This window comes from Lolium rigidum, chromosome 6 (assembly GCF_022539505.1).
Source record: "Lolium rigidum isolate FL_2022 chromosome 6, APGP_CSIRO_Lrig_0.1, whole genome shotgun sequence".
NCBI lineage: Eukaryota > Viridiplantae > Streptophyta > Magnoliopsida > Poales > Poaceae > Lolium > Lolium rigidum.
In genome coordinates, this window is record NC_061513.1 from 24,058,393 (window position 1) to 24,086,276 (window position 27,884).

The 27,884-nt window shown below is 46.3% G+C and overlaps 2 protein-coding genes and 1 long non-coding RNA gene across 5 annotated transcripts; 2 read left to right on the forward strand and 1 right to left on the reverse strand.

The window, feature by feature from the left end:
• Nucleotides 1–46: 46 nt before the first annotated feature.
• On the reverse strand, nt 47–815 carry LOC124666663. 2 transcript variants are annotated; one of them, XR_006990979.1, is made up of 2 exons: nt 405–815; nt 47–299 (listed from the first exon to the last, which is right to left on the reverse strand). It is a non-coding gene; the product is annotated as an uncharacterized LOC124666663 (long non-coding RNA). The 2 variants fall into 2 exon arrangements; XR_006990978.1 differs by having other exon boundaries at nt 47–307.
• An 11,445-nt stretch (nt 816–12,260) lies between these two features.
• Nucleotides 12,261–16,859, forward strand: LOC124665440 (non-specific phospholipase C2-like). Of its 2 annotated transcripts, none has more exons than XM_047202857.1 (4): nt 12,261–12,835; nt 15,485–16,002; nt 16,088–16,264; nt 16,349–16,859. In XM_047202857.1, the coding sequence occupies exons 1-4, from the start codon at nt 12,261–12,263 to the stop codon at nt 16,708–16,710; spliced, it is 1,632 nt and encodes a 543-aa protein (XP_047058813.1). In that variant the 3' UTR covers nt 16,711–16,859. The 2 variants fall into 2 exon arrangements, with proteins under 2 accessions (XP_047058813.1, XP_047058815.1); XM_047202859.1 differs by having other exon boundaries at nt 16,382–16,859.
• Nucleotides 16,860–19,603: 2,744 nt separating this feature from the next.
• On the forward strand, nt 19,604–20,962 carry LOC124659195 (aspartyl protease AED3-like). The gene has a single exon (XM_047197130.1). It carries the CDS (start codon nt 19,604–19,606, stop codon nt 20,960–20,962), a length of 1,359 nt encoding a protein of 452 aa, XP_047053086.1.
• Nucleotides 20,963–27,884: the final 6,922 nt, after the last annotated feature.

A 27,884-nucleotide genomic window follows, 5' to 3' on the forward strand; every position in this document is an offset into this window, starting at 1 on the left:
ATGGAAACTGCCAAATAACTGATAGTGAAGTATAATACCCATTAGATGATAATATTGAGTTACCTTAATTAGTGGTAGTAGAATTACAATCAGTTTATTTTCAGGTCAGAGCATCAATCAACACATCAATATCATCATGTCACTCTTTAAGAAAATTTTCAACAAAATATTAGAAAAAACATAGATGATTCACTTGTGCCTTCAAAGAGTCATCGGGAGCATGGACATATTATCTGACTGCAGGTAGCGGTTTGTGCCATGAGATGGGCCAGCTATGACCTCCAAGGCTAGGTGGCTTCCTGCACTCCTAGCAAATGATTAAAAAATCATGAGTACATGCATGCAATACAATATTTGAAGCATATGGGCCATTAGAACATCCAAATAATGAAACAATGTTTTACCAATTCTAATATCCTTCACAGAAATGCCACCATTATTATTCTCTCCAGAAGCCCTTATTATGTGCTTCACATGAGGTGTTGGCTCACTTGCTCTGCTGCACACTTGAGCATACTTCCCAAGCAGAGACCTTTAGTTGCACTGTCACCGCTTTGTGAGCACCAACAACTGTGTCCTGGTCCACACCATCGTTGCTCATTCAAAACAAAAAAAAAGTTAGCATGATGCCATAATGATATATGCCAAGGAGTATTATTGTAAGCCTATACAATTAGTCAATCCACTGATCAAAACCTAAAAAATATACACCCATACACATTACCAGTATTTACCAGACATCATGTGCTAAAATTAGTACAACCACAAAGGTAAACCCATATCATTGCTTGTTGTTGTTCAACATTGGACAGTTAAATATGGGAAGTTTACAAATCCTTTAAATTTGCAATAATTATTACCATACAAAAAGAGCATATGAACAAGCTATGGTCTAGAGAACTCACGACACTTGTATTTTTACAGGAGATTTCTCTTGCTCACTGGAATGCCTCCCATTCCAGACTATTTCTATTGTGGCACTTGCACAGTAACACTCAAAGTATAATCTAGCAGGATATATATGCTCGGATTTTTAACACTCAAAGCAGGAGCATCTATTGTTTTGTAAGACAATACCATATCCATAACATAGAAGATAATTTCCCAATTGCAGTGATGAGACACATGAACACACCAGAACTGATATGGATATTATGGAGCAGTTGTTTCAAACATTAATCTACAAAGGCTCTAAAAGGGACTAAACCGTTTGCATAGTGGTTCTATTTGATCAATTCTGCACCTCGGAGTAAACCCCAAATCGGGTAAAATTGAAGAGTTCCTCCGTGTGCCGGTATTCTCTAGCTTACCTGAATGCCGACCAATGTACACCTTAAACACCAAATAGTATGTCAAGGAAATGTAACTTCGAACCAAGCTAACTACAACCAAGCTTAACACCTAACAGGAAATGTCTCTAAATTAAGGTAGGTACATCTAAGGCTTAGAAGTTGGAAAAATAGAAAAATAAATTAAATCAGGAAATGCAAGAGAAATAAATTCATATGCGATAAAATATTTCTCCAAGCACAGACATAACTGTAGGTTAGAGAACTGCAGTCTAACTAAGACATTTCCTCACTGGCTTTCTTTAGAGTATTTTGGCTCATTTCCTGTTAACAATCTGATATGATGCTAACTGCAGTCGTTTCTTACAACAAACTTTGGAAATTTGAATCAACTTTTGTCTACATTAGCCACACATTGAGGCAAAATACCAACAATAGGAGCTCATTTAGTTTCATGTTTTTTCTAACGCTCTAGTCTTCTGAAAAGAAAAGTATCTATGCAAAGTCATATCAGATTGTTAGTCATATCACATTGAAGGAAAACCATACGGATATTCAGTCTAAATTTGCTTATATATGCAGACACACCTTAGAAATGGAGCAAGTACTTCAGAACCATAGCTCAGTAAGAAAATCCAATAACACAAATGCAATGTGCGCAATTTCTGCGACTGCTCTTAAGAAAGTAATCTACCATGCAGTTTCTTACATTTTGGCTACACTCATTGCCCACACATGTTCAAGAACAGCGGAAATGAGAAATCGGTATCAAAACATGAAGAAATACTACCAGTCAAAGATAAATACCCGAGGAAGATATATCGGTACAGACCATGCCTATGGAAATGATCGACCAAAGTAAGTAGATTATAGCTGCAGAAACCAGAAGTCAAATGTTGAAGCCAATACACCAATTCCAAGACATTCTTATGCATTTGAATCAGGAAAGATGATCCTACCAAATGTGACCAGAAATGAAAAACAGGGGTCAAGCATGTTGATAGAAGAAAACCAACATGCAAATATAGAATTATAAGGCATTTTAAGCTTCTACAATATAATATTTGATGTTTATGCTGAATTATTTACCCATAAATATGATGAACATCTTCCCAGAGCTGAGTATGACTATCCTTCTCCCTACATATCTGCACACTCACAACAGTGCAAGAATCCAATATATAAATTATAACTGCAAAAAACAATACAGAGTACCTGCATGCTAGGAGTGCCATACTTTCTGACTATATATTGTGTACATGAGTGATTAGCTACAGAAGAGAACAAGTCATAAAAGTTAAAATTCAAATATAACATACCTCCTTGCCAGCAGTGCCATTTTCTGCTAGGAGAGATATAATTTCATAATCTGCATAAGCTGATGAACCATTTACTTATATTACTTTCCATTATATTTTCTCTAATTTTATCTAACAATTCAGAGAATGTCCTTTTGCCAGGAAACAAATAACAAAAGTAAACAAATAATAAAAGGAAGATAATCATAGACAAGCTTTATACCTCGCACGGTATCATCGTATCATTTTGTCAATTGCCGTCGTGGGTGTTCAAAGCGAATAAGTAACTATTTCTAAGTTGACGATAAGAACCCTTTGATCCGACCATTAATATGTTCGCAAGTATAATGGGATGAAAAGATCTTAATTGAATGGTTGTAGGTACTGGCACACGACCATTTCTATGTGAATCGACAAATAGTCACTCTCTATGAAAAAACACTATTTGTTTAAAATTTTAAAGAATGTGTAGAAGGTTTTATCCTGCAATATATAGAAGAGAGAAGCACCAGGGCAGTAGGGATGTGACGCCTATTCAATTGTTAGGGATGTGACGCCTACAGGTCGTGTATTTAAGAAGCACGATTCCAATTCGTAATCCCTCGCGGAACAATTAGATTCCAATCAGGATGAGGATGGAGGATATTACCTGCAGAGAATGTTCGACCATCGCGTCCCAGCAGCGAAAAGTGGCTCTAATAGGATGGAGTTGACTTACTTTCCATTCCTAATACAGAGGATTACTTGTCGAGCCAGAGGACTCAATAGAATTCTCCCCTCTTCAATTCCCAATGAACAACATGATCTTGAGCTATCATTTGTTCAATTTGGTCGATCTGATACTTAGTTAACTCATTCATCTTGATGTTCCCACTGATACCTAATCGATAACGAAGCTGAATGGCTCCGCATCGTCACCCGCCCCAGGATGCCCAGTGCGACCCGGCAGGCGCAACCGCTTGGGATCTCGCCGGCCGCGGACACCAGAGAGGCCGCCGCGGCAGCCTCAGCGGTGGGGCGTCGCAAAACCAGAGCTACGTTGCGGAAGCGTCCCGCCGCTGCAGCGCCCCCAGAAGATCAAGAGATGAATTCGGATCTGGGCGTCCATGCCTCAAGCCACACCTCCATGTTCGTGTTCTGGCGAGTACAAAACGTGTCATGGGGGACGGTGAGAATGGAATGGGAGCCGGTGACGACCGGATCCGGCGGCCGGTGCGAGGAGGCGAGGTTGGAGGGTCACCGGATGCGGGGGGTGGGGCATTGTTGAGGGGCAGCACGAGAATAGGCGAGATGCGGGAGGAGACCTTGTTTCCGTTCGGGGTGGGACCAGAGGAAAGGGCGCGACGTGCGGAGGTGGGAGCGACGACGAAAGTTTTTGACGTATCGAGGTTTGGCAGAATAAGGAACATGTTCCTTCTTTTTAAGTAGTGTAGATGTCATCACACTCATCACCATCATCATGGTCATCTTCATATGGATCATAACGGTCATAGCCATATCCATCGATATCAGCCTCACCATAGAGATAATCTCCATCATCACCATATGTTTCATTCTCATCGTCGTTAGTGTCATGATGGTTCCAAACAAGAAGATTCATTTTGGTCTTTACTGGAACTAGGAACTCAAACAAGTGTACACCAATATGATTGATTTTGGTGAGACAATAAACATACTTTTCGAATTTGGTGAGATTTATTTTCTACCACCAATGTTTAAAAGCGGAAAATGGAATCAATCAAACGAGATAAAAAAATCCATCACAAACAATCAAATCAAATCGAATCAGTTCAGCTCAAGAATCCATCGGATATCTAATCAAATCAGTTCAGCTAAAGAATACTTCACAAAAACAATAAAACCAATATGAATATCCACCGCCGAGCCTTATGGTGCATCCAAATGTTGTGTAAAAAAATATAGAAACATGATATGGAGCGGGGCATGGATCTTGATGATGAAGTATACAACAAAGCATGATACAGAGCGGGGCATGGATCTTGATGATGAAGTATACAACAAAAACATGATACGGAGCGGGGCATGGATCTTGATGATGAAGTATAGTCTCCGATACAACAGAAACATGATACGGAGCGGGGCATCGATCTTGATGTCAAGGCACTATTGAAATGTGTTTGGTGACTTTGGAGTTCAACATGACGACAAAATGCAAATGACATTGCGTCTCGTTTAGCGAAACATGGTTTCAAAAATAAACTTTGTAAGACTTGGCTAGTTACCTCCGGTTTATGTTGTACACTTGTGGCGTCTCTAGGTAAATAAATTCGCAACGCTAACCAAGAATTGGGGAACGTCGATTTAGTTCTACGTCTAAGCTGTTATATTCGAACTCACAATATCCAAATAATTTTTTCTATGTGAACAATTGATGTGGCTTATGTTCTTGTAGTATAATGATATAAATAAATTGGATCTCTCATGCCCTAAATTCATTAGTTGCCTGAACCAAATCCTTTAATTTCACGATCTTTACAGGCTGGTGAAAATATGTAGTAGTGCAAATATAGATTAGTAATTTCTAGTAGATAGGGAGGAATTGGTTATTTTTTTGAACATACAAGGAGGAATTGATTAAAGAAGAGTAATTGTGATAGGCATGAATACATGATCGTAATCATGGGCTGCGTTGCATGGCCGTAGCAGCAAAGTGCCTAATTTGGTCTGACAGGTCGACCCCGTCCACCGTCGTCCACGATAAAATAAAAAAACAAGAGCAACATAACGTGCCGTCCACCGTACCGAACACTCTGTGATGTCCAGTGGATCGCAACGTACTGATGTGGAGAATTAAGTAGCGCCGCCGTATACGTCCCGTATACGTATATGGCGAAACCGTGAGCAGGTTGACGTGAACGGCACCGCATGCATGAATTGCACGCATGCCATGCTGAGGCGACCGATCGATCGAGGTGAGCCGTGAGCTTGAACGAGCCAAGGTAAAGGAGATCTAGCTAGTCTCCCAACACAGCAGTGTGGTGCCCGACTGCCCGTACGTGGCAGTCTGTAGCCTCCCTGACAAATGAGCCAGCGGATGTAGCTACAGTACACTTCAAGCCTGCCTGACTGCATATGCTCCCACTAACCACATCTTATACTAATAGGGAACGGGTGAAGTGTTACTCAAACATAGAGTTCATGAACTAACCACATCTTCAAAATAAGTGTTAAGAGAACTACTAGCATGGAAGAGATGGTTGCAAATATGCGTACATCACTGCCTTTGGTCTGTGCTTTGGATAATTGAAATTTTATCCAACAATAGTTCACGAGGGACCTTGAGGACATGGTAATTCATTATGGGCTCGCATTTTTATCTGTACCGAATGACAACTTTAAATTTTTTGTCTGAGAGTTCGAATCATGTGTTCATGATGTTTTCAAGAAAAACCATAAGAGCTGTTTTTTTTCGAGAAAACACAAAGGACCTTTGCGTTTCATTTCATTGAAAAGGTAGAAGTTTGTTTACATGCCTCCTAGGAGACAGGTTACATTGACTAAAGATATCCTAGTGTACATCCCAATCTGGAGGGAGCATAACTCTAAGCCCAAGGGCGCCAGCTCGAGCCCATAGGGTAGCTTCCTCCTTGATCTTGGCCATCAGCCGCCGGGTACATGGATGTGATTGCTTGGATGCTTACACAAACCAACTTCTGATACGTGGACCTAACATATGTATGTGTCACTTGCCAGTTTGTTGACACAGTATGAAAGACCGATAAAAAATGATCAAATTTTGAACCGTGGAAAAGTCACATAATGGTTTTTATTACCGTGGAGAAGATTGGAAAATGGCTAAAGCGATCTGCTCACTGTTGAGCATATCCTTTTAGTCAAGATGAGATTATTTTGTTGATCCTGACCTAAGCCGGAGATGATGTTGGTGTGGTCACATAATTTGTTAATACATTACAAACAAATTCAATTAGAAAAGATAGTACATAGGTTCACCTCCGATCTGACTAGTTTGTGCACATGTATCATGTTCAATTTAACCCAGTTGAACTAAACTTTTTTACCCAGTTTTGTTTGATTTTATTTTCACCAAATGTATATCATGTTTTGTTATATGGCATTAGATATATTATCTTAAATACCTATTTTATGTAAAATACATAAATTAGCAATGTGATAATGTTTGTTGATATTGAGTTATATATTATTGTAGTATGCATCATCACAAATATAATCTCTTCTACTAAAGCGAAACTTTTTTCTCAAAAATATTTTATTCTTTAGAACATAATTTGTGGCACTAAGCAAATGCTATATTGCAATGATTTCTTTCTAAATATTAGAAAATGCATAAGTATTATGTTACTCTAGAAAGTAAGTTATGTATGCTATCATAGTAAATTACATTTATACATATACCAACAAAATTTGGTAGAGTGTTTTGAGTAATGAATTTGTGTAATTTGCAAGAGGTTTCTAGAGTATAACAAGAACAAGTAACCTTGACACCCTAGAAATGACACGACATGCCAGAGAACAATCATCATGTGATGATGAAATGAGAGACTAGTTGTCAGCTTGAACTATCAAGTGTTGATCAAGGATATGTGATGGTGTTGTTGATGTGTTGTGATGATGCTCAAGGTAGTGCTGGCGATGGTGAAGTAGTGGTGGTATATGATAGATAGGGTATTAGGGTTCTCTAGTTCTAGTTGTATTTAAATCATTTTTTTGTTCTTTTTTATTTCTGGTTAATCCAGATTCTAGATGACATTGTAGTAGTTTCAAAATAGATAGAGAATTTCAATCTGAGCATTTTTCATGCAAAATTTGTTTTTTTCCTAAATTTTTATGTATTTAGTTCTCTAGTGGAAAACGGAGCTTTTGCACCGGTTGGTAAAGCCCATATTTACGGGCTGACCAACCGGTGCAAAGAATCCGGTGCTAAAGCCCCCCACCCCCCTTAGCATCGGTTCAGTTGCGAACCAGTGCTAAAGGGGCACAACGTGGCCCGCAGAGGAGCGCCCGGGCGGAGGACCTTTAGCACCGGTTCGTGTTACGAACCGGTGCTAAAGGTTTCTGCCGCGACAGCGTTTTGGGGCCCTTCCTGCCGCGGCTAGGAATTTCACCAAAACGCTGCCGCGGCAGATTCTGCCGCCACGCCTTCATTTGAAACTCGTTATAATGCACACATATATAAGAAACCATTATATTACATAAAAAACATTATGAATATATCGATCAGAGTGACACACGTTCATGCATATATGTCTACATCATCTTCCAAAATAATTTCTATGGATCAGCGACCTCTAAAATTGACTGGGCTGATGGTATTCTCCGTTTGGATCTATGAAGTAAGCATCCCGCCAATTCTTCTTGAATTACTCGTGCACGCTCGGTTGCTAGAAGATCGTCCCGCAACTGTTGGATCTAATAATTTCAAGAAGGTGGTCAGTATATATATTCATACTACACCCGGGTGTAGTTACACCCACGTGTGTTTCTCATAATCTAGAGAGTATCTATCATACCGAATAGTATATACATGTAGTATGAAGTATATAAAAACTATTTTGGAAATATATATACTACTTTGTAGGCAGTATGTACATTTTTTACGTAGACTCATTTTTTACGTATACATATGCATATATTTCGGATATATAGTGCAAACTATGAGTTCACTTGCATTTTTTCACCAAACTTGGTTTGGAGTATCTTAGATATAATATACGAACATACTCAAACCGATAAAGTATCGTATATACTTCCGTACGGAAGTATATAGATATGGGTGTAACTATATCCAGGGGTAGGAAGTATTTATCCTATATAATGAAGCACAAGGTGATAAAATAAAATTATGAATGTTGTTTACGTACTTCAAGTTAATCTAAAATTTTGTCCGCCTGGTGGGTCGTCTGGCGAATGAACTCGCAAACGTAGAATCCGCATAAATTATTCCCGTCTACTTGCCTCAAGCGCTTTACGAGAACAGAGTTCGATCAAAATAATAATCAAGGATGGTAATAATGGTATTGAAACTAGAATCAAAGAGATGCGCGGGCCTAGCAAGTAGTACTTATCGATACAGGTCTAAGTTCAAGCTCTTTTTTCCACACACCCGGAGCCTTATTGGAAAACCATTTCCAAGCCCTCTGGAGCATATCAGCCATGTCCCCCCACGCTGCAAGGGATTTACTTTTCGAGTCCATGACTTCTGCTACTCCGGCGTCAGGTTCAATGACTAGCAGGATATAAAGTGAAACCTACGCACATATGCATAACTCATCAATTACACTTAACATGGAGTAAGCGAAATGTGTTCAAGACAGTAACACTCACGAGAAGTTGTAAGGAAATAGTATTTACCTTTTGTGTGAGTTTTTCCTTAACGCTCGTACCAAGTTATCCTCCGTGTCCTTGGGATAGCGTGTGATAGCATACTCATGCAGGGTATGGGTCAACGAGCCCAATGTCATAGATTTGTTCAAGTTGGCATTCGCGGATCTTCATTCTGCATATAGTGAGTATAGTTATATGCATGTAATGGATGAGCCGCGGTAGAAACTTAATTAGATAAATAATACTTACAGACAATAGGCACTCATCAGAGATTTGTCGAGGGTGTCTTGATTGAATAAGTGAAATAATTCACTAAATTCGATGTTTATCACGTCATTTCCACGCCCGTAGTGCTCATCTTTGATTGCCAGCATGATCCAGTTCTGACTGTCCTGACATGCATCCAAGTACCACTTATGCAGTTTTCACAGTTGTGTTGATAGATACGGCAACTCCTCAGGTCTGACAAGAGGTTGCCCGTACTGGTACTTGTATGCTAATTGGACATCATCCGTGGGCATTTCAACGCGGCTTAAGTACTCAAGAATATTCATACCAAACGCATCTGCCTCATCTTTGTATAGTGCTACCAGCGTCGGATCAAGGCAGTCTACGGCATTGGGATACACTTGGAGCGGGGGGCACGAGTTTTTCTGGTCTCCAAGCTGGGGAATTGGTTTCCCTTTTGCCTTACTTTTTTTCGACCACTCATTTGCTGCCTCAGTTGACTTGCGAATAGAGCGGTCATAGTTTGATGAAAGACTTGGCTCAGGTTGATGAAGGTACTTCAATATTTTCATCAGTTTTTTCCTTAGGTATAGGCGGCTCGGGCTCAGGCTGCGGCTTTTTCTTGCCAAAATATTGGATTTCATATACTGTTTCTTTGCGATCTTCTCACTTTCCTCTTCTGTATAGTCGTAAGGTCTCTTGGGAGGAACCTTAGGTACTCTTGGAAGGGTCTGTTGTCGACGTTTTGGTGATCGGTTACGACTCATTGCCAGAGCGCTCCGCTTTTGGCTCTGAGACTTAGTGGGCTACAGCGGCAGAGAAGGCTGGCGCGGTGGAGACGGCTGACGCACTGGAGACGACTGCATCGGTGGAGAATGTTGGCTCGGTGGAGAGTACGGGATAGGCGACGGAGACCATGCTGGCGTCGTCCAGTTTGGAATCACAATGAATTCCTTTCGCCATATAACTGTAGTGTTCTTGACTTCTCCCAGCTCTAGCAAATCCCCTTCATCGCGGCAGGGTAGTCAAGCTTCAAGCTTCAGTGGCGCATACCCATCCATAACTTGATCCACCCCGGCAACATCGTAGCCATGTGGAACCGGTCTGCAGTGGTATCTTTGATCAGGTATGCGGCGGTAAGACATAGCCGACCGTCGCCTTTAGCGATAAGTTCATCACTTTAACATGTAGCTCACAAGATGTCGACTATGTAATATGATCCATAGGGTAGCGAGGAGCCATCGACGAATCCACATCTGCATCATCACCCGGCAGCTCCGTGGAAGCCACGCTGGCTGGGGATGAGCTGAATATATAGGGCAAAGGGGGACTTTAGCACCGGTTCGTGTCACGAACCGGTGCTAAAGGTTTCGTGGCTGCCACGTTCCTGGCAACAAACCCTTTAGTACCGGTTCGTGTCACGAACCGGAGCTAAAAAACCAAAGCCCTGTTTTCTACTAGTGAGTTATGAATATTTTAATATGGCCCTTATTATTTTTCACATTCAAATTTTAAAATTTCAATTATGTCTTGTATTTATTATATGAATATGATTGAGTTCAAATTTGAGAATGTGTATTATAATTTGAGATAATTATTTACGAATATTTGAATGAAAGACTTGGTTTTTTATTCAAATCATTGAAATTCAAGTTTGACAAAAGTCCAACCCCAATTTCGATTTTTTTTAGAAAGTGTGTTGATTTGGGCTAAGGTTACTATCACACAAAGTTTTACCACTAAAAACAAGAAATTTAGGTTTTCAAGTTTTAGTTTACCCACTTTTTAGAAAAGTTCGAGGTCGTGACGAAAATTGAATTTCAAATCCCAGTGCGTGACGTAGATCAACTTCGGCACTAGGTTCAATTTTGATAACTTTGATTCTTAAAGATAAAAAGTTCAAATTTCCCCGTTTGAGATACATGTTATGCAAATGCACAAAGTCGACATCAACCTTTCCCGAGGTCCTATTCTTCAGGGTGTTAAGTGTTTGAGAAGCTTCTACAAGTTGAAGAAGGAGTTGGGCCGGATCGCCTTCTCCAACTCTGTTCTGATGTCTTTTGTGCAAAACAAAGTGTGGGTTCTGCTTTTATTCTTTATTTTTGGCTTGACCATATTGTAAAATGTACTTGTCCTGTATTTAACGAAAGCTTCTAGGCCCATTCGGGCCTACCCTGTTCGATTTTTTTGAGATGGTAGTTATGAAGCTGGTACGGAAAACAAATGGTACGAAAGCGGAGGGATCTAATGAAGAGGTAAATGGATAGATCAATCCATGATCTATTGATGGAAAATGTTAAGGCACTACAAAAGGTTTTTGATGATTTTGAAGTTCGAAATGTGCAATGAGATGCAAATGAGATTGTGTATCGCCTAGTGAAACATGTATGCGGAAATAAATTTTGTAAGACTTGGCTAGGTATCTTCGATGTATGCCGTGAACCTTGTGGCTTCTCTCAGTAAGTAAATTCTCAACGTTTGACCCGGACACAAAAAATCGAGGAACGTTGATTTAGTTTTACTCTCTCCGATTCATATTAATTGACTCCACTTTATCTAGATCCAAATATCTAGTTAACAAACGTATCTACATACATCCATATCTAGATAAAATTGAATCAATTAATTTAAATCGGACATTTAATCCGTTATCCAATGTTCCAAATAATTATTCATATGTGAACGATTGGTGTGGCTTATATTTTTGTGGATAATAATAAATACATTGGAGCTTACATGGCCTAAATTCATTAGTTGCCCAAACTAAATCCTTTAATATTACGATATCTATAGGCTGGTGAAGATATATGGTACTACAAAAAAATATTGCTGGTAAAGGAGGAATTGAGTGATGAAGAGTAAATGAGTAATTGTGATAGCTAGGAATATATTTTCGTAATCATGGGCTGCGTTGCATGGCCGTAGCAGCAGAGTGCCTAATATAGTCTGGCACGTCGGTCGACCCCGTCCACGATAAAAAGACAAGATGGAGCCACCACCCGCAGACCCACAACACACAAGCGAGTCTGCCGGTGCCGGGGGGTCCCAACTCCCTCACGAGCTCCCCCAAAATCCTCCACTACCCCCGCCGCGCATTCACAGACCACTCAACACAACAACAATGGCGGTTCCCACACGCGGCCACCGCCGGCTCCTCGCCGCCGCGCTGGCCCTGCTCCTCGTCGCGTCATCCGGCGTGGCCCGTGCGGGGCCGACCGGTCCGATCAAGACGGTGGTGGTCGTCGTGATGGAGAACCGGTCGTTCGACCACATGCTGGGGTGGATGAAGCGGCTGAACCCGGCGATCGACGGCGTGACGGGCGCCGAGTGGAACCCGGCCAGCACCACGGACCCGTCGTCGCCGCGCGTCTACTTCGGCGACGGCGCGCAGTTCGTGGACCCGGACCCGGGCCACTCGTACCAGGAGATCCGGCAGCAGATCTTCGGCTCCGACGACGCGTCGGGCCCCGCCAAGATGAACGGGTTCGCGCAGCAGGCCACCTCCATCGGCGGCGGCAACATGACGGACGCCGTCATGAACGGCTTCGCCCCCGACAGCGTCGCCGTGTACCGGGAGCTGGTGTCGCAGTTCGCCGTCTGCGACCGGTGGTTCGCGTCCGTGCCCTCGTCCACGCAGCCCAACCGCCTCTTCGTCCACTCCGGCACCTCCGGCGGCGCCACCAGCAACAACCCTGAGTACGTCCTGCATTACCATTAAGCCATAATAACTGATTACCTATTACGATTTACGAACTGCAGCTTTCATTCCGTCGCGCGCGCGCGCTGTCAGTTCGGATTCGTTCCTACTCCTATCCTGCAAATGCGTCTTGATTCTTTGCGTGTTTGGGCGCGGTGGATTTGATTCTGTCGCGAAAAGCCAGACTGCATTGCAGAGAGGTTGGTTGGTCGCAAAGATTTATTGATGGTAGGTTGTTGGGGATGTTGCGCGCTAGATATGAACAAAAATGGCATGATCGGGGTATAAATAATTTCATTGATTTTGTTTTAGAGTTTTCATGATCAGTATACAGTGACACCAAATAGATTCCTCACTCTATTATGGCGGTTTCTAGATATTTAAACCCAAAAACAATATTTAATCACCTGTGACGAGTACTGAACAACAATCCAAACAATATTATAGATATACAATAATACTGTTTGGAGCATAGTTCAGTGGTCAGATTGACCAGCCGTTTAGAAACATGTATGCTACATATGGGTCAAAATTACGTGGAAACATGTACTCCATCCAGACGTACTCTGCTACCGGAAGAAGCCAAGGTTGTGCTGACGTAGTGTAGAGCAGAATGGCCGGGACAGAGAACAGAGTATTTAGTGCACGGAGAGAACAGGACCGTTTTCGGCAGTTTTCTCCTGACGAAACTCTGAAAGCAAATATGATTTCGGACAGAACAAACAGATCAGTCATCCTGTATGTGTGTAGGCTTGAAGATCATAGCAAGCATTTAGTTGGTCAGTCGGTCGGTGAACAAACTTCCTATGCACAGCTAGGTTGCACAAAGATGACGAAATTCAGACACTACTGTTCCACTCTTGAGAAGTGCATTCCATATGGTTCTGTCCTTGCCATATTTCCTCCTACCACTGTTTCTCTCCTTTTTCTTTTGTTGAGTGATGGGAGTAGTAGCACTAGCACTTGTTGCGAAAAGAGCTTTAGCTTGACATTATGATGTTCACTGTGACAAAAGTACATCAGGGTGAGTGAGAGCACACTGCCACACTGTACAAGAAAATGACATTGATTCGATAGTACAGGGGTGAGACACATGTCTGGCCGCGATTAGCCGGCACAACTAACACAGAGGCCGTCTTTTGTTATCGCCAAATCTATATGGGCCACGCGTTGCTTTATGCATCTTTGCTTTTGCTCACGCCCCGGACATCATGGCTAAGCATGGATTAGATTAGACTAGTGCAGTTTGATTAACTAATCGAGCTAGCTAGAGGTGGGCACGATCAATCATCCATATGAGATGATGCGATGCGAGCTCGCTGTACGCACGGCACGCAGCCTCGAGAGTTGGCCCTCCTGGTTGACTGGTCTCACTGTCAGTAAAATCTTCACACGTCCTTTTCAATCGTGCAGCTCAGAGAAACCGTGTTAGGACAGGGACAGGCATATGCGCTACTCTGTCCTGACATGACATTTATTCGGCCAAGACACCTCCCATGACTTGTGTCGGTACCGTCTTGATATCCGTGCAATGTTTTCAGTGTTTATACAGCTAGCATGTGCAACGTATAAACTATTTTTCCAGGAGTGTGTACCGTGTACTCCACTCGAAGACGGTAAAAAGATATTTGAAAGATTAGAATGTACTTAAACTTTTTATTTTCTATATAACTGCCTGGAGATTAATAATCCATGTGCCGAAATCTTAGTTTACTCTTCTCGTTCTTGTTTTGACTTCTCTTTATTTTTACTGGATTTTTATATCTAACCTACCTTAGCTTACTTATGAAAAGGTTTTGATGTTGTTGTTGCCGTCGTCATCTAAGGTGTACTCCCTCCATCCCTTCTGGGCTTTGCCTGAAGCCAAAATTTCTCAAATTTAACAAAGCGTATCCATAGTCAAAACGTATACATATTTATTACACAAAATTGGTACCACTTGATCCACTATAAAATATAATGTCATAACATGCGATATGATATATGTTACTAATTTTTTGTATAAATTTAATCGAATTTAAAAGAGTATTAGCTGAAGGGAAAAGCTAAAGTACAGTTATTTTAAGACGGAGAACTTAACTTGTACTTACTCGGATCCATAATAATTGTCTAATGATTTAATTCATTAGAGGGAGTATTTATTTTCTTTGAGCGGGGAACTGGATCACTGGACCGTGCATTATCACGGCAGGCCCAACAACTTGGAACGTCTCAGCCCAACAATAGGATTGGGCATTAACCAGCAACTCTGTTGGGCCCAGTTGCAGCCCAAATCGGCTGGATTGAATCCCTAGGAACATGTTATGAAAACTCAAACTGAAACTAACAAAAAATAGAGTTCAGCAAAACTTCAAAAGTCAGATTATATCTTTTTCTTGACATGAGAAAAATATGGAATTTTTCTGAAAACCCCTAGTTGATGTGTATATTTTGACCTCGAAATTAACCTATATGCCTTCCTCCAAGTTATTTTACATGCAATGGCCCCCCTCAATGTGCAAAATTTCCTGAAAATCCCCGTAATGTAACTTTCCTGGATTTGTCCCTGAGCATTGCTATCCTCACTTGAATAGATCACTCTTTGAGACATAACAAGAACTACGTCACTCTCTCTGACAACAATTTTCTTTTCAAACTGTATGATGCAGGTTGCTTGCAAGGGGATACCCACAGAGGACGATCTTCGACAACGTCCACGACGCCGGCCTCTCCTTTGGCGTCTACTTCCAGGACGTCCCGGCGGTGCTCTTCTACCGGAACCTGCGCAAGCTCAAGTACCTCCTGAACTTCCACCCTTTCCACAACACGTTCCGGGATCACGCCAGGCGCGGCTCCCTCCCCAACTACACCGTCATCGAGCAGCACTACATGGACAACAAGGACCACCCAGCCAACGACGACCACCCCTCCCACGACGTCTACCAGGGCCAGATGTTCATCAAGGAGATCTACGAGACCGTGCGTGCCAGCCCCCAGTGGAATGAGACGCTCATGATCATCACCTACGACGAGCACGGCGGGTTCTTTGACCATGTGCCTACACCCGTCGACAATGTACCGAGCCCAGATGGGATTGTTGGCCCGGCGCCGTATAACTTCACATTTAACAGGTTGGGGGTCCGCGTCCCGGCCATCATGATCTCCCCATGGATTGAGAAGGGAACAGGTTAGTGGGCACTTCTTGGTTAACTTGAGTAGACCAAATATATTTTCCTGATCACTGATAACATTTCGATTTTTTGCCCTTTCAGTTGTGCATGGGCCAAATGGTCCAACCCCGGCCTCCCAATACGAGCATTCGTCCATCCCCGCAACCGTGAAAAAATTGTTCAATCTACCGCAGGATTTCCTCACAAAAAGAGACGCATGGGCTGGGACATTCGAAGGCGTTGTGCAAACCAGAACTGAACCAAGAACAGATTGCCCAGGTAAAGAGTAGTTGGCCGTGCTAATTCGCAAGTTCAGAATAGACGATCGACATGGTAGCTTGTTGTGTCTTCCAATTAAATTAGATGCTAATCCATGGTTGTTATACAAATGTGCAGAGCAACTCCCGATGCCAACGAGGATACGGCAGACGGAGGCGAACGAGGAGGCGAAGCTGAGCTCGTTCCAGCAGGAGATCGTGCAGCTGGCGGCGGTGCTGAACGGTGACCACCAGCTGAGCAGCCTCCAGGATAGGATCAGGGACAAGATGAATGTCAGGGAAGGCACCTCCTACATGAGGAACGCTGTGCGGCGCTTCTTCGAGGCCGGCATGTCGGCCAAGAGGATGGGCGTCTCTGACGACGAGCAGATCGTCAAGATGAGGCCCTCCCTCACCACCAGGACCTCCTCTTCCTCCCCCGCCGTCGAAGACGACAATCGTCCATAGAATAGCCTATACATATATGGAATTGGTGTTGGAAAATTACTTAAGTTACTAGTACTACATAATAGAAGATCAGCCAGCGTAGCCTTGCAAGAATGGTGTGCTCGTGCTAGATGGAAATGGAAGTGCTGTAGGATGGATGGAACAGATGGATTCAGTGGTATACAAAGAAAATGCATTGTTCGTGGCACCGTCAGCATCCTGCATTTTGTTCCTAGCTTTGCTGAATGTCACCAAATTGTTTGGCAATTGACACACGCATCAAAATAGCTTCTGCAGCTCAGGTAAGGTATAAGTTGACTTCACCCATTGCAGCTGCCCTGTTTCTCTGCCATGGCAGAGCGCAGCAGGCCATAGCTAGCCAGCACACACTAAGCGCGGCGCAGTGCCACTATCTCGTCGGTCGCTGCACTAGTCCCTGCTTCCCGCAAACCCGCACTTTCCCCTGTTCCCTCCAAGACCCACGGTTCCATGGAGCCAGTTTGAGCTTCAGCACCATCACGATGTTCCATCCAACCACCAATACGCACTATATATGGAGTATGGATTACAGTCTGTGTGCACTCTCACGACTCGGCTTACCCTGAAACCTGAATGTGCTTGTCAGGCAATGTTCGTCAGGCAGCCACATGATGTGTAGACTGGAAAGGTCGAACTAGATCGAACTGTACAATGAAGTCAGCAATCTCAGATGCCACTTCTAGATTGCCTTCAGTGTTTTACTAATATGTGTACGCGCGTCTGTCTAGAATCCGTAACTGTATCTGCTTTGTCTGTCGATCAGTGTTATCAGTCCATGGAAGCACGCAATCTTGATTCTTGAGCAATAGTTTATCCTGACCATCAGCGTGAAGTAAACTGGTTGTGACTATAAACCTAACTGGAAAAGCTAGATTGCATCTCTGAAACCATGACAAGTCAGGAGGCTAGGATCCTAGCTCGGTTGGTACTTGGTACACACTATACAGAACTCAGCCAGTGCCTTGGCCACCTGGGCCAGAAACCCCTTGTGCTGCCTGCAGCCTACTTTCTTTCAGCCGACCATTTATTTTCATGGCACCCCGATGCAAGAGCCTACTTTCTAGGTAGAACATACTTAAGTGCTTAGCTCCCTCACGAGCCAAGTTGCCGCGGTATAAGAATTGGGTAGGCTCACATTGTAGAATTGGGTAGGCTCACATACCCGAGTACTCTTTTTTTTTTAAATAGTTCCAATAATAATTTGTAGACACACATTGTAGAAGTCATGTAAAACTTGGTTGACTTGGAGATTAATATTCTCACGTGACTAAAAAGTTAGAAATATCATCCTTTTAAGCCCAAATTTTAGCCGCTTGAGATAAATCCCAACATGTTGTTTCAAACTTACGGCATATGTTGTTGTAAGTGTTGGATTGCTCAAGCATGAATCAAGATGTCACAAGCTTTGTTGCACATCTCAACACTAAAGCCCCCAACTCCAACAACATTTCTTTTCTTCACTTGGCCATCTTCGCACCATTTGTATCGCAAGAGGCTATGTCTCTCAACGGCCACCACGCTGACAAGGTCTCTGTAATTTTCCCCCTTCATGGATGTTGGTCCTCATCCTCGGAAATTCAAGCTTGGCAGGCCTAGACTTAAACAAGATTGAACAAAAGCCAAATTTTCAAGAGTGGTTTTAACTTTTCCCACATGTTTGTAAATAGTGAGACCAAATTAGCGTATTCTCTCCATCTCAACACTCAACCACTCACTAGATGGTCCATGTGAAGCCACTTCTAGTGGGCAACACAATTACATAGGGCAGGTCGGAGGAGCAATGCGACGATGATCAAGGGATTAATTAATTGACTTGGACCCGGTTGCAGGTCTAGTGGGCAGCAAAGCAGTTTAGGTCTCGAGGGTACGAAGGATCCGATTTGGTCTAACAAGTGGGCACATCTAGTCAGAATCAGGTGGAATTGTTAAACTACGTAAAACCTTACGCAATGTGAAAAGTTCGGGGTAGAATGTGACATGAAGTTGTAAATGGGGTAAACGTTTTACTAACATTTGAAATTCAGTTTTTCTGTTTCTAGAAGGATGCGAAAGAGGCAAAAATAATCAAGTGGAGAAGACAATAGTGCATGAGAACACTAAAGGCATGTATAATAGGGTGACGTCAACCTTATCTTAGAGCTGCTATATAGGACTTTTGCTGAGTTGGAGGAGAGAAAAGAGCAGAAGGTTACCTTGTTTTAGCTAAAGAACGATTCTTAGAAAATAAGAGAAGAAGAGTTTACCTCCTCGAAATAGGCTTTCGCCCCGCTATATTAATATAGCAAACGACCCGATACAACGAACGCGCTGGGGCCGCAGTACAACCAAGCCCAAAAGAAAAGAAAAAGAAAGGAAAGAAGAAAAAATGCCGACACCGGCAGATCGACCAACGATGATGACCCGCAACCGGCTGCGCCCTCCGGAGAAGTACCACCACGCTCCTAGCACGCCGAGGCACCGCATACCAAGCAACACCTTCACCAAGGAGACGACGATGACGCCGCTGCTGCCCGGACTAGTCCTAGGGTTTCCCCCGGTATGCGGAGGGGATTGGGGAGGAGGTACGCCCGACGCCCTTCAGGAAGAAGAGTTTACCATTGTAACATATGTCTTTCCTTAGCAACATAATTTTCTAACAAAATTAAATTAATTCTCCATGATAACAATAAGAAATAATACATTTTACATGTTACAGCTATTGCCTTCTACATGATGTGGAGGGCTAAAAGAAAACATGCATTTTCTACCACTATACGTGCCCTAACAAGTTTCTTCCTATATATACACCTCCATTCCACCTTCACCATCTCACTTTGTGTCCTCCTTCCGCACGCTAGGAGCGAGCTAGTGATCAAGTGAGAACAAGTGAACAACCATGCCGATTCTAAGACTGTCCGTCCTCGTCATCGTCTTCGCAACGTTCTGGACGCCTTCAACGGCCGTGGGCAGCTCGACCCTCCTCCTGGCACGCTCCCGCTCGCTGTCGCCGCCCAACACCGGCGCGCCGCTCACGGCATGGGCAGCCTCGATCGCCGCGCAGTCAGCGGCCGACGCGTCACGCGTGGCCACGCTGCTCGCGGTGCCCTTGCTGGACGTCAGACGCAAGAGCAAAGGCCACAGTCGCGGCCGCTCGTTCGTGCCGATCGCTCCGGGCCGGCAGATCCTGAGCATCCCCAACTACGTCGCCCGCGCGCGGATCGGCACGCCGGCGCAGACGCTCCTCGTCGCCATCGACCCCAGCAACGACGCCGCCTGGATCCCGTGCAGCGCCTGCGTCGGCTGCGCGCCTGCTGCGACGTCTCCATCCTTCTCCCCGACGCAGTCGTCCACCTACCGGCCCGTGCACTGCGGCGCGCCGCAGTGCGCGCAGGTGCCCGGTGCAGCATCCTGCCCCTGGGGCGCCGGCGCGTCGTGCGCGTTCAACCTCACATACGGGTCTTCCACGTTCCAGGCCGTGCTCGGGCATGACGTGCTCGCCCTCGAGGACGGCACCGGCGCCGCGGCGTCGGCCTACACGTTCGGGTGCCTCCGCGTCGTCACCGGCGGCTCCGTGCCGCCGCAGGGGCTCCTCGGCTTCGGGCGCGGGCCGCTGTCCTTCTTGTCGCAGACTAAGGACACGTACGACTCCGTCTTCTCCTACTGCCTCCCGAGCTACAAGTCCTCCAACTTCTCCGGAACACTGAGGCTCGGCCCCGTCGGGCAGCCGAAGCGGATCAAGACGACGCCACTGCTCTACAACCCTCACCGTCCCACTCTCTACTACGTCGACATGACCGGCATCCGCGTGGGTGGCAAGGCCGTGGCCGTGCCGGCGTCGGCGCTCGCATTCGACCCGGCCACGGGTAGCGGCGGCACCATCGTCGACGCCGGTACCATGTTCACGCGGCTCTCGCCCCCCGTGTACGCCGCCGTGCGCGACGCGTTCCGGCGCAGGGTGCGGGTGCCCGTGTCCGCGCCGCTGGGCGGGTTCGACACGTGCTACAACGTGACCGTGCGGGTGCCGAGCGTCGCCTTGACGTTCTCCGGCGGGGCGGCCGTGAACCTGCCAGAGGAGAATGTGATGATCCATAGCTCGTCGGGCAGCGTCGCGTGCCTGGCCATGGCGGCGGGGCCGTCGGATGGGGTGAACGCGGGGCTCAACGTGCTGGCCAGCATGCAGCAGCAGAACCACCGCGTGCTGTTCGACGTCGCCAACCGCCGTGTCGGGTTCTCCCGCGAGTTCTGCACGGCCTGATGCCCTGATGACCTGATCTGCTTGCCAAGTGTGACTTGAGTACTTTCATCAATCATCAGGGGTTTAATTTGAACTTTTTCGATTGGGTTAATGTGTGCAATCGTTGGAGGAGCCGAATGAACAAATCACACCACCCCACGGTAAGGCACTTCAGCGATCAACGCATAGATCTGCAGATATACTGAACGGCACTCCTCCTCTAATAATGTTATACTGTCTCGACGACAAATCCACCAAGATGTACCGACAACATCAGATCTACAAACGTCACGCCGGTCTAGTGCCCTGCCACGGGCATTGGACGTCCCTGAAAATTTGATCTTGTGTCTAACCTATAATTTGTATCTAGTCTATTTTGCTTACCTGCTGGCATTTATATATTAGGTTGAATTTCACCTCCAACACATAACCTACAGCTAATTATATATCCAACTGCAACGTTTATCGCTTTATTCCATATATTGCCGACGATACAATTCTATTTATTGATCATGATCTCGGTAAAGCTCAAAACCTGAAATTAATTTTGGTGGCGTTTGAGCAGTTGTCGGGATTGAAAATCAATTTCCATAAAAGTGAATTGTTCTGTTTCGGTGATGCCCAAGATGATACAGCTCTCTATACAGAGTTGTTTGGTTGTGGGCAAGGCCAATTTCCTATTCGCTATTTGGGTATTCCGATTCATTATCGGAGACTTACGATTGCTGAATGGAAAATAGTGGAAGAAAGATTACAGAAACGTCTTAGCAGTTGGAAAGGTAAATTGCTATCCCTGGGTGGAAGATTGATACTCATTAATTCGGTACTAACAAATATGATACTGTATATGTTATCATTCTTCCTATTGCCAAAATGAATTCTGCATAAACTCGATTATTATCGATCCAGATTCTTTTGCCAAGGGGACAACGAGAAAAGGAAGTATCGATTGGTCAAATGGAGTATAGTTTGTAGTCCCAAAGATCAAGGCGGGCTTGGAGTTCATGACCTAGAGGTCAAGAATTCGGCGCTGCTGGGTAAATGGCTTTTTAAGCTCCTTACCGAGGATGGGATTTGGCAAACTATCCTTCGGAGAAAATATATAGGCTCCAAGACGTTATCCCAAGTGGTTTGGAAACCTAGGGATTCACACTTCTGGGCTGGTCTAATGGCGACAAAAAATTCCTTTTTTCGCCATGGAACTTTCTCAATTAAGAATGGAGCACAGATACGGTTCTGGGAAGATGCTTGGTTAGTGTCGTTGCCTATTCGACGGTACCTCGGAGGAGGGATCCTCACGAGGGGGAGAAGAAGTAGGGGCCATAGGGCGGAGTGCACACGGGACGGTGGTACGCGAGTTACCCAGCTTCGGAACACCTGCACGATGACGGGGCCTACTCGCTGCTTGTCCGGAATTATCAGGCGCTTTCGCGTTGTTACAATGAGTTGTGGTTGTGCCTCTAGGGCTCCCGGGATCCGGCTTATAAAGGCGCACGGATCTAGGGTTTACACGGAGAGTCCTAGCCGGAATACAAGTTGCCTAACTACGGTACAAAGTCTTGCCGTGTACGTCAAGGATCCGCCTTCCTCCTAGGTCACGCTGGATCCGGATACTTCATGGGCCTTCACGGATCCGGCCTCCTTCGTAGGTCGGTTAGGATCCGGCTCCTCGTTCCTGGGCTGGACTTCATCCTTCATGATCTACAGCAATCGGGCCGCCCGATGGGCCACATGCCTCACCACCAACTATGGGTCACCCGGGCTTGCCGGATCTAGGCCATGCCGTTGATATACCCATAAAGTATACCCACAACAGTAGCCCCCGAAGTTCTCCGAGATTCATCATTCCTCCGACTTCATACAGCTCGGAAACGAAGAGAATCTTGAAGAGCTTCAAAACTTCTGTTATCACCAGAATTTGACCGAGCCAGAGGTGGGCCGCGATCAGGATGAAATTGAGGAATATACATGGAAGAATTACGTGAATCGGCCTGTTATGCTGAGTTTGGGCTAGTCTGCCTTTGTATCTGTAACATATTAGGATACGTGTCGGTTAGTTGGAATTTTACTCGTGCACGGTTAGGTGCACGTCTAAGTTAGAAAGTCCCCTGGACTATAAATATGTATCTAGGGTTTATGGAATAAACAACAACCAACGTTCAACCAACAAATCAATCTCGGCGCATCGCCAACTCCTTCGTCTCGAGGGTTTCTACCGGTAGGCAACATGCTGCCTAGATCGCATCTTGCGATCTAGGCAGCACAAGCTCCACGTTGTTCATGCGTTGCTCGTACCGAAGCCTTGTTGATGGCGAGCAGCGTAGTTATCATAGATGTGTTAGGGTTAGCATAGTTCTTCGCGTAACATGCTATCGTAGTGCAACCCTTGCATGTCTAGCCGCCCTCACACCTATCTTAGGTGTGGGGGCGGCACCCCGCTTGATCATTGTTTAGTAGATCTGATCCGTTACGATTGCTCCTTGTTCTACAAGGATTAGTTTAATATCTGCAATAGTTAGGCCTTACAAAGGGGTGGAGGATCCAGCGGCACGTAGGGTGTCGTTCGCTGGCCCTAAACAGGATGTTCCGGGATCAACCTTGTGTTGGTTTTTAGGCCTTGTTTAGGATCGGCTTACGATCACCGTGCGTGGCCGCGAGGCCCAACCGTGAGTAGGATGATCCGATTATGCGGTGAAAACCTTAAATCGTCGTAGATCTCATTAGCTTTATCTTGATCAAGCAGGACCACCATATATTCGTGCACCTCGTACGAATCATGGGTGGATCGGCTCCCTGAGCCGATTCACAGGATAACCTGAGAGCCGATCGAGGCTCGTATTTAATGTTTACGTGTATGCCATGCAGGAAACTAGCGAGGCATCTCCATCACCTTCCGACCGGGTATAGGTTCGGTGGCACGCCCTGCATCAGCATCGGACGTGTGACCGGAGAAGGCTTTGCGGGCCGTCGCTCGGAGGGACCTCAGCCAGCCGCAGCTCTAGGTTGTTCCCGGCTCTACGGTGTTGCTCGTCGCTGCCCGCCGGTGGGTTTCCGACGACAACACATTCCGGCACGCCCGGTGGGACAAGCTTCTACATCAACCACATCGCCATCTACATCTGAGATGGCGGACGGCACGCCGATCACGTACGAGGATCCGACGGACGAGCTCAAGAAGAAGTATGACGAGATCAAAGTCATCCTCGAAGCCGACCTCATCGGCTCTTTCCACGAACCCGTTCGCATGGCATCGGGTGGAAGGGGTTCTCGCCTAATGGTGCACTAGATGGGATAGACCTCTCTGCCCGTCGGAAGAACGCACCGGGTCCCCGCGGCAGGAGATCAACTACTTGGTGGCTCACTCGCTACACCGCCACTACGAGAACCCGGTCAACACGTTGGAGCGTGTCGCTCTTCGCGTGATCCAGGAGATCATGAGGCACCGGTACTCGCCATCGGGACCAGCTCTCGGGACGCATCAAGGAGAGTTGCCACTCCGGTCCCGTCCACCGCTGCCATATGCGTTGGCAGCACCGAAGTGCCGGCTACACCGGCATTCGTCGTCTACAAGATCGGTGGTGACCCTAGTGACTACCGGTTCTTGCCCGAGGCGCCTAAGGAGATCCCTCACGGGTACACGTGCACGTATGTGCCGGATTGTGGCAGCTGGGCACTCACAAACCGGGCCACAACATCGGGGACTTCGGGAAAACAGGAGGGACGTCGGCGACGAGCTTGAGAAGCGGACGTGGCTAACTAAGTACGCCACCCCGACGAACCTCCGGAGCTCAGCTCCTGCGGCTTGGCTCGAGCTGGAAAAGCAAACATGGTCGGCTAAGTACGCCACCCCGGCGAATCTTCGGAATTCAACTCCTGCGCGACCGGCACAGCGGATCGGATCGATACCATGCCGAGAGACCGGTTCGGCATGGTGCCGAAAAGAAGGGCCATCGGCTATTCCAAGCCGTACCCCGACGACTACGAGATGATCCCGCTACCACCTAAATATCGGCTCCCTGACTTCTCCAAATTCAGTGGATCAGATGGTTCCAGCTCCATCGAGCACGTGGGTCGATATTTGGCGCAACTAGGACCGGCTTCAGTGTCAGATCAACTACGCGTGAGGCTCTTCTCACAGTCCCTCACGGGATCGGCTTTCGGATGGTACACCTCTTTGCCACCAGACTCCATCCGGACTTGGAAGCAGTTGGAAGAGCAGTTCCATATGCGAGTACCATTCGGAGGCTTCCGAGTCCGGCATTGCCGATCTAGCACAACTACGTCGAAGCGCGGAGAAACCGTGACGAGAATACATCCGGCGCTTCGAGAATCTTAGGAACCGATGTTATTCGGTTCGTATAACCGAAAAGAAGCGATCGAGTTGGCGGTAGCGAGGCCTTGCAACACGGCTCAAGGACATGGCCTCCCAAGCGAGATTATCCCTCACCGGCGCACGTGGTTCGGAAACTATCGGCATATGAACAGCGCCACCCGGACCTGTACCAAGACAAGTTCAAGCGTGCGATAGTCCCGGTCGATGCGGATGAAGACGAAGTTCATGCGGGAGACCAAGAGGTAGCGAGTGGCTGAATGGACTCGGGGAGGAACCCCCGTATCCCGCAAATGGGTAAAGCCACCAGGCCCGCCCGGGGATTTGATTTTGACGTGACCAAGGCCGAGCAAATCTTCGACCTCCTGCTCAAGGAGAAGTAGTTGACGATTCCTGAAGGTCTCAAATTCCCCACGGTGCAAGAGCTGAACGGAAAGCCATACTCGCAAATGGCATAACTCGCTCTCCCATGCCACCAACGATTGCAGGGTATGGTGTCGGCACATCCAAGCGGCGATAGAAAAAGGGCGTCTAATTTTCAACCGATACGCTATGAAGGTCGACACCCAGCCCTTCCCCGCCGTTAACATGGTAGAATGCACTTACCCTCGAAGGTTGCCGGCCAGGATCCTTGTTCGGCATCAACATGGTAGGACACTGGGCACCACTCCGGCAAAGATGGAGACGAGGGCAGGCTGCTCTCGTAGCAAAGACACGAAGGAGGCCGCTCCATGCGATCGGCTCCGTCATGATGGCAAGCGCTACGTCACGAGAGGGAGAAGTGAAGAACATGAGATATCAAAGACCCCTCTCGATCACCTCCTCAACAAGTATGTGAGTCAGTATGATCAACGCCGACGATCCAGCGATGATGATGAGAGAGATCGACTGGCTAGAGAAGCCAGAAGACATCGTCGGCACGATCGCGATGAGGAGGAGCACGAGCGCCGTGCCACGGGAAAATCAAGGGAGCAAGATGACAACGACAGACCGGGACCGCCCTTCTTCGGACACTGCTGGGATTCAGGAATGAGCCGATTGCCCACAATCGGCAATTGCCCAGAATGCAACCAGAAAAAGAAGGAGGCAGCCAATGTGTCTGTGTTCAAGCGCCTAGGGCCTCTCCCGCCACGAAGCAAACGTGCTGAGTCCCCTCGGTGGGCAGATCTCGAGGAGTCCGAAGACGAGGGACAAGAAGAAGAAGAAGACAGTACCACCGGCCAAGGTGGTGCCCTGATGGACTCAGCCGTTCACAAAAGCGCAGGGTTCAGCGATTGCGCGGCCTGGAGAAAGCCGAAAGGTTATACTTGCATACGTTAAGGAAGGCACGACCTGATCTGGCTGCGAAAGTTCAGCGAACCCTGGTCGAAGAGGGTCGTCCACGGAAAATGGAGTGGCGTCCCAAGCAAAGGAAAGCCGATGATGAAACATCGGCTGGCACAAACATGGTGTCCATCCTTCCAGCGGAGTTTGGTGCTCCAGGATCAGATGAAGCGCTCTCAAGCGTCGTACCGGTGGAAAAGAAGGACGGCCGATGGCGTGTGGCTATAGATTTTCGGGACCTCAACAGAGCCACCTGCCTGATCGAGTAGTAAGAACCAACTTATGTGCGGACATGGCGAGGCTGATCCTTGTGATCGGCCCCAGAAATCTATGAAGGGGCATTACAGAACCTTCAGTCAACACTTCAATAGATATGGAGGCCGATTCCAGCGATCGGCCAAAATTATCTTCACCACATGTTCCGCTTGTGTTCAACATCGAGCTACTAGGCAGTGGCCACGTCGGCAGATGAAAGTCAGCACGAATCTCGGCGGAGCCGACGTGCAAGTGCAGTGCCCTGGCTAACCATAAAAGCCGATATCTGCAGTCACCTGGCAGATTCGGCTCGGGGGGCATATAGTCAGATGAACATGTGCAGTGAACATGTGTACTGTGAAACATTGGGGGCCGATAGCCGATAGAAAAATCGGCCCCGCCAAAAAAAAAAAAAAATAGTTCGGTGGCTCAGATCCTCTTTTCAAGAACCTCCAAATTCTTTTTGGAAGTATTCAAGTCCGCAACATCAGCTGGGGCAGGTTTTGGGGGATCATGACCCTGACCAATATCAAGAGCGAGCATGGACGTACGGATCGAGGTTAAGGATAGGTTACATCAAATCTGCCAAAGGAAAAGAGCCGATCCGATCGGCAAGGCGCAAGAAGTGGGCTCGGAAAAGCTCGGGGGGGGGCAGCCCACCCTGAAAGTTCTCTACTCTGGGGAGCCGATTTTGTTGAAATCGGCTGGCTCTGCATCATGACTCGGAAGCCGATAGTAGCACATTTGGTTGGCTCACTGCTGTTCTCGCCTTGATGAAGGCTCCGGAGGCAACGGACTGCGTAGATATTTTGTTCTTAAGAAACCGATTGAGATTTCATCGGCTGGCCCTCCATCATGATCTTCTTCAAAGGGATTGGGCAGGTTCGAAGAGTATCGCTGAATATCTGAATATCCAGAGGTATTGGCTTCAGCGTCAAGTCATTTCAGCAGCGGTTCTGGGGCTCTCTTAAAGTGACCAAATTCACGATCACTCCAACGTCAAAGAAATGAAGAGCGGATTATGAGGAACCAATG

Coding starts and splice junctions, on each gene's coding strand:
- LOC124665440 (XM_047202857.1), top strand. CDS start 12,261: ATGGCGGTTCCCACACGCGGCCACCGCCGGCTCCTCGCCGCCGCGCTG. Junction 12,836..15,484: donor GCCACCAGCAACAACCCTGA/GTACGTCCTGCA, acceptor TGTATGATGCAG/GTTGCTTGCAAGGGGATACC. Junction 16,265..16,348: donor ACCAAGAACAGATTGCCCAG/GTAAAGAGTAGT, acceptor CAATTAAATTAG/ATGCTAATCCATGGTTGTTA.
- LOC124659195 (XM_047197130.1), top strand. CDS start 19,604: ATGCCGATTCTAAGACTGTCCGTCCTCGTCATCGTCTTCGCAACGTTC.